At 44.1% G+C, this 17,298-nt stretch overlaps 1 protein-coding gene across 2 annotated transcripts in view; it reads right to left on the bottom strand.

The window, feature by feature from the left end:
- Positions 1-17,298, bottom strand: part of LOC309566742 (bactericidal permeability-increasing protein-like) — a 74,335-nt gene that overhangs the window by 49,119 nt on the left and 7,918 nt on the right. For both annotated transcript variants that reach the window (XR_014225894.1, XM_082272016.1), the window contains exons 2-3: positions 8,346-8,460; positions 4,669-4,797 (exon numbers count right to left, since the gene is read on the bottom strand). Coding sequence is in view for 1 of the 2 variants with exons in the window: in XM_082272016.1 (XP_082128142.1) it covers positions 4,669-4,797; positions 8,346-8,460 (244 nt within the window). In the remaining variant the exon portion in view is untranslated. The remainder of the gene's footprint in view (positions 1-4,668; positions 4,798-8,345; positions 8,461-17,298) is intronic.

The following is a 17,298-nucleotide window of genomic DNA, read 5'->3' as shown; positions in this document are numbered from 1 at the left end:
CAAATTTCTTTATAAATTTTGGCCAAAATGTATTCTGCTATGTTTTTGGTAAAAAAAATCCCAATAAGTGTATAATCCCAATAAGATATATCGGGGAAAGTGTATATCGGCCCTCGATATATCGGCTTTGCCGATAATCAGTCAATCCCTAATAGATATATATTTGAAAATGTATCAATTCTGATGTACTAAAGGCCATTTTTTGCGATTCAGCACTGCGTTACTTTAACGGAAAATTGCGAGGTCGTGCGACACTGTACCAAAATAAAATTGATGTCCTTTTTTTCCCATAAATAGAGATTTGTTTTTGTGGTATTTGATCACCTCTGCGATTTTTATTTTTTTAGCTATAAACAAAAAAAGTGCGACAATTCTGAAAAAAAAAAATATATATATATATATTTTTTCACATTCTGCTATATCACATTCCCAAAAAAAAAAAATTTAAATATCAAATTTTTTCAACAATAATATGTGATTCTGCGAGCTAACTATGGATGTGAGCAATGGTAATGCTGCTAGCACAGGTCACTCCCCTTGGGTGAGTGTATGGTGAATGATATTAAGCAGCACATCGCAATTGTGTATATCAAATTTTTTCATCCTTTTAGGTCAATTTGTATTCTGCTACATTATTTTGGTAAACAAAAATTGCAACAAGCGTATTTTGATTGGTTTGCGCAAAAGTTACAGCGTCTACAATCTAGGGGAAAGATTTATGTCCTTTTTATTTATTTATTTACTAGTAATAGCGGCGATCTGCGATTTTTAGTGGGATCGCGACATTGCGGCGGACAGATCGGACACCTAAGTGACATTTTTGACACTTTTGGGGGGACCAATGACATTACTACAGTAATCAGTGCTAAAAATATGCAGTTACTGTACTAATGACACTGGAAGGGAAAGGGTTAACCTAGTGGGCTAATAAGGGGTTAGTGGGTGAGCCTAGGAAAGTGTTTACTAACTGTGGGGTGGGGCTTTTGAAATGACCATAGAGAACTGTGATTCTATATAGAAGGATCACAGGCGCTCTGTGATCATTTCAGAGAGAAGAATGGTCGGTTGTGTTTACAACAGCTGACCGTCCTTCTCTCTCAGCGGGGAGCGATCGCGGTTGGCCGGCGCCAATTGCGGCCGCCGTCCCCGTGCAGCGGCATCCCCGCTGCCTAGTGGGGGCAGGAACGTGCCGCCGGCGGCACACGCTCGCCCCCCAGCACCATACGCGTGACCGACGTAGTACTAGGGGCTGCCTGCCGCAGTAAATCTGCGGTGGGTGGTCCGCAACTGGTTAAAGTAAAACTGTGCCCCCATTAAGGAGAGTCACCCTCTGTATAAGTCCTGTTTACCATTATCTTTAAAAGGGAAAGTAAAGGAAAATCCCAAATTTTAAGTTGTCCCCAGAAAAGTAATAGAGTAAAAATATTTCAATGGGGTCACTGGTTCTGGTGACCTGGGAGGCCCCAAGAAATTCCCTTAATTTGCAGGGATTTGCTCTCACTTCCTGTTTGGCTATGGGACAGGAAGTGAAGGGAAATCTCCCCAATGGGACACAGATGGGGAAAATAAATCTGACGGGTTATAACCCTTTATTTCTCTGTCCAAAATGAAAAAAAGTTTTGCCCATAGTTCTACTTTAAGGCTTGAATTAGGATGTAAGTCACCAAGTAAAAGGGTGGGATACATTTAACAAATGGTTAACATAGAAAAGCATGAGAGTACAATGAGAGTTTCAGTCCTTTGTATTGTTCATATCAGATGATAAGCTTCACTCCCCTTGTTCTCTATTAGAGTGATGTGCGTGCTATTACTATACAGCTCAGTTTCAGTTCACAAGGGATTTCCACTAAACTGGATATATTCCTGTTAAAGCGGAGTTCCGGCCTTTAAAAACCACTTTGCTTGCTGAAAATCACCTAAAAAAGAAATGGATAGTCCCGATTTTTTTTTTTCAATTACTTAACTTGTTTTTGAAGAAAATAAACTTACCTTACTTCCTCTTCCTCCCTCTGCGGCCGCGGCCCGTGCCGTCTCTTCCGGCTTGCATTGACTCCTGGGAGCTGAACCTCATCGCTCCCAGGAGTCAATGCGCCTGCACCGGCCCCGCTCGTCACTTCTGGTGCAGGCGTGTCATTCCCTGCTAAACAGCTTCTGGGCATGCAGGGATGCCGCGCCTGCACCGGAATTGACAAGCAGGGCCGGTGCAGGGCATTCTGGGACCGAAGAGGACACCGAAGAGGACGCGCTGGCTTCAGCTGCCCACACCTGAGATGGCAGTGCTGCAGAAGAAATTTTCAAGGTACGTATTTCTTCTAAAAGGTAAGTGCAACCCGGGACAGTTCAGAGGCTAACCATTCTGCAGTGCACTAGCCCTGACTGTCCCGGGGGTATTTTTATCTTAAAAACGTTACCGAGGCTGGAACTCCGCTTTAAGTTAGTGTACTTGGAATGCAATTATAGTAAAACAATCTCTTCTATTAAATAGATTCATATGCTAGGAATAGAAAAATGCTTTAATCCGCTTCACCGTTGGTATTAGATATATCTTTGCTTATCTGTAATCAACATTTTCTCACGATCCTAATACAGAAGTGAATTTCTAGCCAAGTTTCTTTTTTATTTTATTGGTCGTGGCCCTCGTGGGTAAACATCCATAAAATCCTCTGTAAGACTTCTACTAATATCTGTGTCCCCGAGGTTTCTTCTCACCTCCTCTCTGTCTCCAGTGAGGGGATATCCAATTTTTAACCATTGTCAGGGATAAGAAAATCCCCCAAATCGCCCAGCAACACTTGTTTCACTGACAGCTGTCAAAGCAGAGAATTTACAATGGGAAGATTTGCCCTCATTTCCTGTTTTGTCAGCTTACTGGAAGTAAGCCCTCGTTCACACTGAATGCGGCTTTGAAGCTGTGCGAGTTCATCTGAAGTCGCACAATTTCAAAGCCGCATTTCAGTCCGACTTTCAGGGTGACTCTTAAAGACATCTGTGCAGCTTCATGCACAGATGTCTATTGAAGTCGCCCCTGAAGTCGTGCAGGAACTACTTTTGGAAATCGGAAGTCAGCGTTGCACTGATGGGGACTCTCCCATTGCTGACAGTAGGCTGCGATTTGACGGCTCAAATCGCGTTGATGTAAACAGGGCTTAAGTGTCATTTCTCCCTGATGTCTAGTTCCTCTGTTATAAACTTAAGTCACTTCTGACAAGTTTTACTAACACCAAGAGGTAAAAAGGTGACAGGGAAGGCACAGCCTGTGATTGACATCCTCAGCTATGTTCCTGTGTGCCGTAAGAAAGTGTGTGTGTGTGTGGGGGGGGGGGGGGTGTCCCTTTCCTCCAATCACCTCTCAGAGCTGTTGTACAGCATGTACCTGCAGCTCCCCGCTCAATACTTTATGGGTCTGTGAGAAATCCTTTCCATCTCTGAGTTTACAAGGATGTACAGGACAAATGGCTGCAAATAAACATTAACAACTTATGTAGAAGGATTTGTATCACCTGAGGCCAGTCACTTCACTGGGTATATGTAAGGGTTTACAACCACTTTAACCACTTAAGCCCCGGAGGATTTGACTGCTCAAAGACCGTACCCTATTTTGCGATTTGGCACTGCGTGATTTTAACGGACAATTGCATGGTCGTGCGACGCTGTACCCAAATGAAATTGATGTCCTTTTTTTTCCCCACAAACAGAACTTTCTTTTGGTGGTATTTGATCACCTGTGCAATTTTTATTTTTTGCGCTATAAACAAAAAAAGAGCGACAATTTTGAAAAAATAACAATATTTTTCACATTTTTTTATATGAAATTCCCCCAAAAAAATTTAAAAATCACAATTTTTTAACATTTTAGGCCAATTTGTTTTATGCTACATATTTTTGGTAAAAAAAATTGCAATAAGCGTATTTTGATTTGTTTGCGCAAAAGTTATTGCATTTACTAACTAAGGGAAAGATTTATGTAATTTTTATTGTTTTTTTTTTTAAACTAGTAATGGCGGCGATCTGTGATTTTTTACGGGACTGCAACATTGCGGTGGACAGATCGGACCTCTGACTGACATTTTTTACACTTTTGGGGGTACCAGTGACATTACTACGGTAATCAGTGCTATACATATGCACTGTTACTGTAAAAATGACACTGGCAGGGAAGGGGTTAACTTTATTAGTGATCAACGGGTTAAGTGTGTCCCTAGGGGCATGATTCTAACTGTAAAGGGGCGTGGCTAGTGATGTAACCACAGAGACATACGATCCTACATAGCAGGATCGTATGATCTCTGCACTTACACCAGGGAGAATGACAGGCGGCTTTGTTTACATCAGCCGTCTGCCTTTCTCCCTCTCCAGCGGGAGATCGGGAGTGACCGGCGGACATCGGAGCTGCCGGTCACTCGCGCGGTGACCTCAGTGAACGAGCCGGGGTGGGAGCACGCCTCCGGCGGCGCGCCGCAGTAGATATACTGTGGGCGGTCGGCAAGCGGTTAAAGCACACATTTCACAGATACATCGATCCCATTCCCTCCACTCTTCTTTGCTATATTTTAGCAACAGAGTCACTTTATGTATCCAAAAGTGACTGTTTTATCTAACATTGTTCTTAAAGTTAACAATATACTCAGAAAAGATGAAACATTCATAATTAATATTGTAATTTCTTACACAAACAAGTACTTTACTCCCCAATTTCCATGTATGGCAATAAAAGCCTGGTCAATGGAAACTTTCAAGCCGACGTTAGGAACAAACACAATCTGTGAGCTGGGCAGCTGGACACTGGTTATAGCCATGCTGAAAAATAATACAAGACGGAGAAGGTTAATACCATGAAAAGACCTTCCTTCTAGAGGAAATATATAAAATTTGTAATGACATCATGACAAGGAAGCTAAAGAGCAGAAGGCCTTGGGAGGAGAAAAGAGAACAGTTTGGTTGGTGTTTTGAGACGAGACTGGTTATATAGCCGGGGGGCGAAGTCGTGGATGGTTTTATACACTGTTGTTAGTACTTTGAATTTTATTCGTTGGGTGAGCGGTATCCACTGGAGGTATTGTCAGACAGGGACAGCAGACACCCAATGGTTGATAAGGTGGATGAGTCTGGCAGTAATATTCATGATCAGTTTGTCAGGTCTGGCAGTTGTCAAAGAAGGTTACCTCTAAGGCCGGCCATACACGCAGCAAATGTCTTTCTTGCAGCCACGGGTTGAGGCAAAAATAATTTGGCTGCACACCACCGCCGGTCCAACAGTGTTTATTAGGACTGTACAAGTGACTGCTGTGACGGTGGCGGGTATCAGACCTCTGGCCTTCTCATCCACCTCATGACCAAAGACCAAGCAATCTCACACCCTGCCGTCACTTGCGTAACAATGCCACTCTCAGCTGCACCCAGCACACAGATTGTCCAGCTTGCTGGACCACAATCTAGATGCCAGCAGACTGAGAGCGATTGTCACCGGGTTAATTAAACGATTAACCCTTTCTCTGCCACCACCTCTACGTTATGATGAGCGGAGAGGATGCTCGTGATTTTACAAATATCAATTATGACTTTAGAATAACCGTCTGTAACACACAGTAGCGCGCTTCAGGAGGCAGGTTCGCTTGGGTCAAGTTGCGTTTAAGAGCTTAGAGACAAACTGGATCGTGCGTTGGCACTCTAGTTTGTCAGGCCGCCATTTAGTTCAAACGCTGTCACAAGCATCCATCTTGTATTGCGAGCTTAGTTGACAGTGTTGGAAATGGTCATTCATACCAGCCTCATTCCCCAGCCTTTTGGGACTGTAATGACCCCCGGGGTCACTGAATGCCAGGTTCCTGCTAAGCTGACATTTTTCACACCTTTATACACAAGCAGCTTGACCAAGCAGGAGTTGTGTCTCCGAGGACAGCAGGGGGTCAGAGCAGATGTCCAGTGAAACTGCCTTGTAAATTCCCAAAGCCAAACTGTTAAGTTACATCTCACAATCCGTGCTCAAATCATATCTTTTTACCCGAACATAACATATTAACAAAAAGTAGATATTTGGGTGCCCCATAAAATACCAATCGAATTAAGTCCCAACACGGACACCTTCATGCCTAGGAAAGACAAGCTAGCGATCCGATGCCTTACCGGTTAGGGGTTATTCCGTGATAACCCATGTTTAGTGTCTAAAGATAGGACATTCAAAAACGTACCATAAAATATCGGTTTCAAGTATGTAACCGTTTCATATCTCCAGATATGAGTGCTTTTATGAATCTGTCAAAGCGGGAGGTCACTTAGCAGTTTATAGACTCAGTACTTCTGGTGACACCCCCTGGAGGGTCAGAGAAAAACACAGGAACTGAGAGAGAGCTCAGTTCTCATTCTAACATGGAAGCCATAACATCGCCCAAGGGGAACCAATAATACCCGTTCAGCTTCTGAAACTAAGGTAATACCAGGACCGTTTTAATGCAAGTATTTTCATCCTTTCTCTTCATATTTCTCAATTGCTGTATTGTGTCTCCTGTATTGTGTCTCCTGAACCTGGCATTCAGTGACCCAGGGGGTCATTACAGTGCCAAAAGGCTGGGGGATGAGGCTGGTATGAATGACCATTTCCAACACTGTCAACTAAGCTCACAATACAAGATGGATGCTTGTGACAGCGTTTGAACGAAATGGCAGCCTGACAAACTAGAGTGCCAACGCACGATATCATTACAACTGCCACCAAGACATAGGACACAGACAATGGATTTAGGTTGGAGTGTTTAACATGGACATTGTGTCTGTGAGGAAGCACAATGTCCATGTGAAACGCGTCAACCTACATCCATTGTCTGTGTCCTGTGTCTTGGTGGCAGTCACTTGTAGAATCCTAACAAACACTGTTGGACTGGCAGTGGTGTGCAGCCATATTATTTTTGCTTCTAGTACTACAGATGGGAGCAGGTGCTAACACCCAGTCCACTCAGTCCTTTTGAACATTACACTCACCCGGAGCAGTGTACCGATTTCTCTTTGAAAGGAAAAAAAATGTGCTTGATTCCCCCATTAGCACAGACAGTTTTGATACAGGAATACCTCCTACTGGACCATTGTCTTCTCCAGACCGGGGGTGGGGGAGGGCAGGGGAAACCATCCCCACAGGGTGAAGACAGTGGTTATTGCTAGCGGCTATAGCCGCTAGCAATAATCTCAGGTAAAACCTGGCATGCTGGTTGTACCCAAGTTCATAGATTGATCAACATGGCACATTCAGCCTGCCCATACACGGTTCGAATCTTGGCTGGTTCTTGTAAAACCGACTTAGATTCGAACCATCAATGGCCTGCTTAACTCCCAGGACCAAGAGTCATCCTAAATGCAGAAAGTAAAGCTAAATAAGAGAAATATAGAAATCATACATGGGCAAGTCTGCACATTTACACTATATTACCAAAAGTATTGGGACACCTGCCTTTACACACACATGAACTATAATGGCATCCCAGTCTTAGCCTGTAGGGTTCACCCTTTGTAGCTATAACAACTTCTGGGAAGGCTGTCCACAAGGTTTAGTAGTGTGTCTATGGGAATGTTTGACCATTCTTCCAGAAGCGCATTTGTGAGGTCAGGCACTGAAGTGGACAAGAAGGCCTGGCTCGCAGTCTCCCAAAGGTGTTCTATCTGGATAAGGTCAGGACTCTGTGCAGGCCAGTCAAGTTCCTCCACGCCAAACTCACTCATCCATAACTTTATGGACTTTGCTTTGTGCACTGGTGCACAGTCATAAGGGAACAGGAAGGGTCCATCCCCAAACTGTTCCCACAAAGTTGGGAGCATGAAATTGTCCAAAATGTCTTGGTATGCTGACGTCTTAAGAGTTCCCTTCACTGGAACTAAGGGGCCAATCCCAACCCCCGAAAAACAATCCCACACCATAATCCCCCCTCCACCAAATGATTTGGACCAGTGCACAAAGCAAGGTTCATAAAGACATGGATGAGCGAGTTTGGAGCGGAGGAACTTGACTGGCCTGCACAGAGTCCTGACCTCAACCCAACAAAGTATGAATTAGAGCAGAGACTGAGAGCCAGACTTTTTCGTCCAACATCAGTGCCTGACTTCACAAATGCGCTTCTGGAAGAATGGTCAAAAATTCCCATTGACACACTCCTAAACCTTGTGGAGAGCCTTCCCAGAAGAGTTAAAGCTGTTATAGCTGCAAAAGGTTGGCCAACTCAATATTGAACCCTACGGACTAAGACTGGGATGCCATTAAAGTTCATGTGCATTTATAATCAGGGGTCCCAATGCTTTAGACAATATAGTGTAGCTCAACAGCAATTCCTTATTTACAATAATGACAAACATCTAATATTCACCCAGAGATGTGATAATCCACGCTTCCCAGGATCCCCACATCATAGGACCCTGAGTAATCTGGTAGCTGAATACTTGACAACTTCTGTTGCAGGACAGTGATCCCTATCTGGCGAGCTGTAAATGAAAGTGACATTTTTTCGATCACTATATATCTTTTAAAGCTGAACTCCAGGCAAACAAAGAAATAAACATGAAATGTGTAAAAGTAGTTGTTTTACATAACAAAGGATTTGCATTTCTGTTTTACCAGCTCTGAGATTACCGCAGCTCTGCCATACAAAACAGCCCTGTCGGGCGGGGGAGGGAGGAGACCTGATTTTGATCTGCTGTAGTTAAGTCACACTAAAGCTCTTGTTTCTCCGCCACTCTGTGATTGGGCAGTGAAAGGAGAAGCAGCAGACTGATGAACTCATCTCTCTGTCACCATGCTCTCTCCTTCTATCAGCATGTTCCTTGTTAGTACATGAGGACTGCAGTACAGCTGATTTTGCACCTTCTCCCTCTCCCAATCTGAGCTCTGCTTCACAGGGATGGCAAGCGATTGATACCGAGTCTAATTTAGAAATGAATACTGCTTACAATACATTTAATCATGTGTGTAATTATATAAGCCTTGTTTGAAAGATTGTATTATGTTATTTAAGTTTTGAATGTATATGTGCAGATACTGTAAAGATCAGAGGCAGACTGGCAACTGTCCGCCCAGGAGGAAAATACAAACCAGAGGCCCATGGTGCAACGACCTGGACCCCCTCCCACTTTCCCTCACCCCCCCCCCCCCCCAGTCTCCCAATCCTCCTCCTGACCCCCATTCCAAGCTGAAGCCCTCCTCCAGGTACTCTCTACTTAATGGCTGAATTCGGGTTCCCGGCCTGGCCAGCAGGGGGACTTTGGGGGGAGCTGGGACAACTCGGTTGGGGCTGCCCAGGGCAGAAGAGTCTCCAGTGGGGCATGGAACTGGCCTCTGCTCAGACACAGTGAACACCATCCATGCTGGGGGTTGGGGCGGGGGGGGGAGGCCTGCGCCTGTCCTTGTCTTCAGCCCGCACTCAGAAGGTCAGCGGCAGGGACTTTTTAATTCTCTTCACCAGGAATCCTTTAGTTATGTGACTCATGTCTGTGGCAGAAGTGGTGCATTCTTTTTACGGGACACCAGAGTGGCCCAGGGAGCAATTGCCCCCCTGCCCCCTGGCCCAGTCCTCCCCTGGTAAAGATGTATATTTATATTTAAAACCGACTACCGACTCCCCCTTGTGGGTGCAGCGGCAATAACACACACTCCAGATGAACTTGTATTGAAGTCAAAGTAAAACAGTTCACAACATGCCTGACGGAGGGAAGCCCAACTGGGAACACTCATGGATGCCAGCAGCGTGTAGCAGGTCTCTGCTGAGCTGACAGGATCCGTCTTGAGGGGCGGAACGCGTACTGGCTGCTCCAAACTCAACTGGGGAGGTTTCCAAGAAGAGTGGCGGACCCCTAAGCTTTCCCTAACTGTCTGAAACCTTTCCCTACCTGTAACGCTCCTGCGTTTTTATATGGTGTGGATTTTCAGCTGCAGAAATAGTTCCACGTCAGCAGTCATGTAAGAGATACGCTGAGATAAAATTCCCAACCTCAATGACTCATCATGTGTGGAAGGTCTTATTTCAGCCAGTAAATACACACAATTAGCAAGCTGGTTCTTAGAGTGACTTTATGCATGTGGTAACACAATGATGAAGGTTGAGGGATAGGTTGAGTGATAGACACTTGAAGGTGAGACAGTAGCAGATGGATGCAGGAAGGTTTAGCAATGTTGTATGATAGCAGATGATAGAATAGCAGGTGGACATACAAAAGAGATCAACCCAGTGCAGAAAAGTAGCAGTAGTCTCAAGAGCTAGCAATCTAGTTTATGCAGATGTGATAAACAGTCTCTACTATGCAGAGCTAGATAGTGTAAGCTTAGTATAAGTTTATAGAGAATTCCCCTGTGGGGTACTTAGCACTATTAGCGATACAGCCGAAGGGTGGTTCAGGAGAGGCGGATGATCCAGTAGCGGGATACAGGGATCAGCGCAGCGAGGTTCCGTCAGCGAAGTAAGCTTGCAAGCATGGAAGCTTCAAGCAAGGTTAGCATCCAGATAAGGGTGTTTGAACGAACACATGTGAGTGAGAACCGACGCCTTAAATAGCCATCTAGTCTGGCGCTGAGTGATGACAGCTCCAGTCTTAAAGGTGTATGCGCACCTTTCCAAAAGTAAATGGTAGGGCGCATACACTTGTGGAAAGTGTAATTTAGGGTACCAAAGGTACCGGAACATTACAATACCCCCCCCTTAAGGCCTGCTCCTGAAGGCCTCTGGAGCTGGTTTGTCTGGGTATCTCGCATGAAAATTGCGGATTAATCTAGGGGCATGTATGTCAGAGGTGTTTAGCCAGGTGTCGTCTTGGGGCCCATAGTTCTTCCATCTAACCAAGTACTGAAGTCTTCTTCTGTAGATACGAGAATCCAGAATCTCTTTTATCTCGTATTCTTCTCCACCTTCAACTTGTACAGGAGGGGGAGGTGGAATATTAGGCCTTATTCCTTGGTCCGGAACATGGGGTTTTAGTAGCGACACATGGAAAATGGGATGGATTTTTAGGTCCATTGGCAATGTAAGCTGCACTGCAGCTTTTCCAATAAGTTTCTTGATTGGGAAAGGTCCCAAGAACAGAGGTCCAAGCTTTTTGCTAGGGATCTTCAGTCTCAAGTTTTTTGTTGAGAGCCAAAGGAGGTCCCCGATAGTATACTGTGGAGAAGGTCTTCTACGAAGATCATAGTACTTCTTTTGTTGACTGTGAGCGTGTGCAATGGTAGTATGTAGTAAACCCAGAGAATCCTTTATTTGGGAAAGATAGTCTGAGGCTACTGGGTTATTTGAAGGAAGGATGCGTGGAGGGAGAATAGAGGGATGGAACCCATAGTTCAAGTAGAACGGACTCTGCTTGGTTGTACTGTGAGTTGCGTTGTTGTAGGCAAATTCTGCCAGGGGGAGAAGATCCAACCAATCATCCTGTTGGTAAGAAGTGTAACAACGTAAATACTGCTCGATGCATTGGTTGACTCTTTCAGTCTGTCCGTTGGTCTGCGGATGGTAAGGAGAAGTGAGCTTCCGCTCAATCCGTAGTATGTGACATAGTTCTTGCCAGAATTTAGAAATAAATTGGGATCCACGGTCAGACAAAAGAGTTTTTGGGATACCATGTAATCTGAAGACATGTTTCATCAGGAGTTCTGCCGTTTGTTTGGACGAAGGTAGTCTGCGAATAGCAATGAAATGTGCCATCTTTGTCAGATGGTCCACTGACACCAAGATGGTATTAAATCCTTTGGAAGGAGGCAATTCTACGATGAAGTCCAATGACAGAACCTCCCATGGAGTTTGGGGTATTGGTAGACTGCATAGTAGACCGGATGGTCTCGTAGTGTCAATTTTGGACCTGGCACAGACATTGCATGAAGAGACGAATTTTTGTATAGATGTTTTCATGTCAGGCCACCAGAATTGCCGAGAAATCAAATTGAAAGTCTTTGTCATACCCATATGTCCTGCCATAGGCACATCATGCGATAATTCCAAGATCTTGGTGCGTAGGGTAGGTGGTATATAAAGTTTGTCGTTGTAGTAGAGGAAGCCTTCTGCATCGGTAGTTAGTTGTGGTGGGGGTGAATCCAACCTTATACCATGCAGAACCTCTTCCTTCAAGGAACGGACAACTCCAATAATGCGTTTGTGAGGTATTATAGGAACGGAAGGAATTTCAAAGTAGTTTTCTTCAGTTAGTCGTGATAGTGCATCCGCCTTTTTGTTCTTATCTGCAGGTGTGTAGGTCACTAGGAAGTTAAACCTTAGAAAGAATAGTGACCATCATACCTGTCGATGCGAGAGAGTTTTGCTAGTCTGAAGATATTGGAGGTTTTTATGGTCCGTGTATATAAGTATTGGTAATCGGGTGCCTTCGAGTAAATGTCGCCAATTCTCCAGAGCCAATTTTATAGCAAGCAGTTCCTTCTCACCCACGGGGTAATTTATCTCGGGACTGCTCAGGGATTTAGAAAAAAAGGCGACTGGATGAAGTGGTGAAGTGGGGGTAGGTCGTTGGGAGAGTATTGCTCCTACTGCCAGGTTTGACGCATCTACCTCCAGAATGTATTGGAGGGATGGGTCTGGATGGCGTAATATGGGAGCGGAAGTAAACCTTGTCTTTAACAAGTGGAAAGCCTTATTTGCTTCTTCTGACCATTTAAATGGTATTTTTATGCTAGTGAGCTGTGTGAGGGGTCTCACAATAGCAGAAAAGTTTTTTATGAACTTCCTGTAGAAATTTGAAAATCCCAGGAATCGCTGTAGCGCCTTGCGTGTAGTTGGTGTAGGCCAATCCTGAATGCAGGATATTTTACTCATGTCCATCTCGATTCCTGTTTTGGATATAATGTAGCCTAGAAACAGTACCTCTTCTTTATGGAACAAGCATTTCTTCAGCTTCACATAAAGATTATGTGCAAGCAATCTCGATAATACAAGTCTTACATGTCTTATGTGTTCAGACAGGGTCCGTGAATATATAAGTATATCGTCCAGATATACCACAACACAGACATCTAGTAAGTCTTTAAAAATATTGTTTATAAATCGTTGGAAAACTGCAGGGGCATTGCATAGGCCGAATGGCATCACAAGATATTCGAACAATCCGTATCTAGTTCTGAACGCAGTCTTCCACTCGTGTCCATCACGGATTCGAATGAGATTGTATGCTCCTTTCAGGTCTAATTTTGAAAAATAGGTAGCTCCACGCACCTGCTCAATGAGCTCAGGGATAAGCGGTAGAGGATAGCGATCTTTTATTGTGATAGCATTCAATTTCCTGTAGTCGATGATAGGTCTGAGACTTGAATCTTTATTGCGAACAAAAAAGAGTCCTGCTGCTGTGGAAGAAGTGGAAGGTCTAATAAAACCTTTTTCCAAGTTCTCATCCAAATAGGTTTTGAGATGGGCAAGTTCATCCTGTGAAAGAGGATAAACATGACCGAACGGCAATTTGCTATTTGGGAGTAGATCAATGCTACAATCATAGTCTCGATGAGGAGGTAATGCTTGAGCATTTTTCTCAAGAAAAACCTCAGAAAGATCCTGATAACATAGTGGTGCAATCTCATCTGTCACCACAGACAGAATCTTCCCGGAAAACGGGAGGTTACACGTTTCCTCGCAATAAGAAGAAGGGAAGGTCAAGGACCGTTTCTTCCAATCTATGGTTGGTTGGTGTGTGTGCAACCAGGGAAGTCCCAACACAATGGGAAAGTGGGGTGATGGTATTAAATTGAAGGTAGAAGTCTCCCTATGAGACTCGTTAATAGTGACTAGAAGTGCTTGTGTCTGATCGGTGATCGGACCAGAGGATAACGGAACACCGGTAATAAGACTTACTGAGACAGGTTTGAGTTTAGAAATAATAGGAATTTTATTTAAAGCAGCAAAACATATATCCATATAATTTCCACAAGATCCTGTGTCAATCATGGCCTTAGTAGTAATCCTGTTCTGGTCCCACTGTAATGTCAAAAAACAGAAATGTAGGGGTTAGTGAATGAAGTTGTCAATCCTCCTAGAGAGACATGTGAACACTCACCCTTCTTTTTGTTGACTAGGGGACAGACGTTTATCTTGTGATCCGGGGATGCACAGTACAAGCAGAGATTTTCATTTCGTCTTTTGGCTTTTTCCATAGTTGATAGCGGTGGGCGTATGGTTCCTACCTCCATAGGAACGGCCAGACTCCGAGAGGAAATGGATAATGGCATTCCCATCTTTTCAGCCTTTCTTTCTCGTAGTCTTCTATCTATGGTAATACTGAGTTGTATTAATGCATCCAGGGTTTTTGGCAGATCCACTCGGGCGAGCTCGTCCTTAACGGCTTCTGATAGGCCAAGCCTAAATTGGGTTTTCAGAGATGCATCATTCCATTCTGAATCAAGGGTCCATCTCTTGAACTCTGCGACAAAGTCTTCTACAGGCCTCCTTCCTTGTTTCAAGGATCTTAACTGAAGATCAGCAGTACTCTGCCTATTGGGGTCATCATATAGGCTAGTGAGCTCTGCCAGGAACAAGGTATAGGAGTTGAGAAGCTGGTCGTTTTTCTCAAAAAGAGAATCTGCCCAGGCTCGAGGATCGCTTGATAGGTAAGAAATAATAGTACAAACCTTAATGTGATCAGTAAGGTAGGTACGAGGTTTTAGCAAAAAAAGTAACTCACATGCGTTTTTAAATTCGCGAAATTTTTTGCGATCGCCTGTAAATACCAAAGGGGGATTTATCTTGGGTTCAGGGGACTGAGCAGAGGTAAGTTGTGTCAGTCTAATTACCTGCTGCGACAGAGCCTGATTGTCTTCTTTTAATTCAGCAAGTGCGTGTATTAACGCAGATACTTGCTGTTTTAATTGTGTCACCTGAGTGGTTATTTCTGGAACTATTTCTGCTGAATCCATTTTTAGGTTCGTTCAATCTGTAACGCTCCTGCGTTTTTATATGGTGTGGATTTTCAGCTGCAGAAATAGTTCCACGTCAGCAGTCATGTAAGAGATATGCTGAGATACCATTCCCAACCTCAATGACTCATCATGTGTGGAAGGTCTTATTTCAGCCAGTAAATACACACAATTAGCAAGCTGGTTCTTAGAGTGACTTTATGCATGTGGTAACACAATGATGAAGGTTGAGGGATAGGTTGAGTGATAGACACTTGAAGGTGAGACAGTAGCAGATGGATGCAGGAAGGTTTAGCAATGTTGTATGATAGCAGATGATAGAATAGCAGGTGGACATACAAAAGAGATCAACCCAGTGCAGAAAAGTAGCAGTAGTCTCAAGAGCTAGCAATCTAGTTTATGCAGATGTGATAAACAGTCTCTACTATGCAGAGCTAGATAGTGTAAGCTTAGTATAAGTTTATAGAGAATTCCCCTGTGGGGTACTTAGCACTATTAGCGATACAGCCGAAGGGTGGTTCAGGAGAGGCGGATGATCCAGTAGCGGGATACAGGGATCAGCGCAGCGAGGTTCCGTCAGCGAAGTAAGCTTGCAAGCATGGAAGCTTCAAGCAAGGTTAGCATCCAGATAAGGGTGTTTGAACGAACACATGTGAGTGAGAACCGACGCCTTAAATAGCCATCTAGTCTGGCGCTGAGTGATGACAGCTCCAGTCTTAAAGGTGTATGCGCACCTTTCCAAAAGTAAATGGTAGGGCGCATACACTTGTGGAAAGTGTAATTTAGGGTACCAAAGGTACCGGAACATTACACTACCACTAATACTGTCCCTGAAAGATGGGTGACCTGTCTCTACACTATCGACATGTTAAATGCACGCCAAATACTTAAATAGACTCTGCCTGGCCCAAGATGGCCACAAGAGTCACATGAACTGTCAGCATCCAACCGGTTCGCTGTCCCAGTGACCCAGGAAACCATAGAGCAGGGATCCTCAAACTACAGACCTCCAGCTGAACTGGAACTACACATCCCATGAGGCATTGTAAAACTCTGACATCCCCAGACAGGACTAGGCATGATGGGAATTGTAGTTCCCAAACAACTGGAGGGCCATAGATTGAAGACCCCTGTCATAGAGGAACCAGGTTGCTTCTGACTTCCTCTCCCTCTGCACTGCTTCTGCATTGAGTGCCATCTTCAAGGGAGAAAATAGACTGCACCTGCCTACCCCCTGATGAAGATTTTTAACAAACTGATGCAAATGTGATACAAAATTCTGGCGACTATAAGAGGCTATGTATAATATTAAATAAAGGGTGGTCCTTATGTATTGAGAAGCATCAAGCAATTTATCAGGCAAATTGTTTTTTTTTTTACCAGAGTTTCTTCTTTTTATCAGATATTTAATAAAATATATTTTTGTAATTGTTTAATAATATGAGGTTTAATTGGTGCCTAAAAATCCCAGTCCCGGTTTTCTTTATCCTTCAAGAATTTCCTTTGGCATTGTTCAGAGCTGCATTATTTGTACCTTTTTATCTCACTGAGTGCAGCTTTATAAAGTGCAAAACAGAAACAAATATGAAAAGGGAACTCGTTATCACCACAAAGGTTACAGGATCTGATCAAGTGACCTGTATGTTTCAGTTCCTTCTCCTTGTACTATGCAGTTGGTCTGTGGTTGCTTTACTCATGATACTGGCATTACCAAGCATTATGAGTTTTTAAAGTGATAGCACACTGAAATGTTCTCCTTCTAAAAAATAAAAATGGACTCTTTCAGCTTTTCAGTTTGTGTATATTTGAGTTGGAGCACTTGAACTCTGTAAATGTAGCGCGCCCCCTAAGGAGTCGCAGGTGTACTGGGTTACCCCACCATGTACAGTCAAGCACACTGAATTTCCACAATCACTCAGAGTCAGAGAACAGTGACTTTATATTGTTTTTTTTTTTTTTTAAATTAAGGGATATAACTTGGATAGGGATTGGAGATTATGGGATGCCTACTTGAATTCAAAACAACTTCAGGAACAAAACTTCCTTTATACAGTCCTATATCCACTCCACTTCTTCCTCCAGCACTCGCTTGCTTGCAGAAACCCACCTACTGTATGTCACCTGATTGCAATCTGGTAGCAAAGGCACATTACAGGCAGGGACTCGCATTCCCTATACTTCAAGATAGGGTGACACAACTCACACTTTCCCAGCACTTCCTCCCTGTGGTCACTGATCCCAGCACCACCTCTTCGGGCACTGTCAGCCCGCCCGGCTGCAGCTGCCCCTTTCACTAGCCCTCCAGACTAAATTCTCCCCACAGTCCTCCAGACTGACAACCTCTCCACAGTCCTCCAGACTGACACTCACTAGCCCACCTGGCTGACTCTCGGGGAGATCACCCGGATGTGCTGACCTGCTCCTGCTTTCCTCAC

Source organism: Pelophylax lessonae, assembly GCF_965119305.1.
Source record: "Pelophylax lessonae genome assembly, chromosome: 11".
NCBI lineage: Eukaryota > Metazoa > Chordata > Amphibia > Anura > Ranidae > Pelophylax > Pelophylax lessonae.
This window is presented reverse-complemented; position numbering and strand designations above follow the sequence as displayed.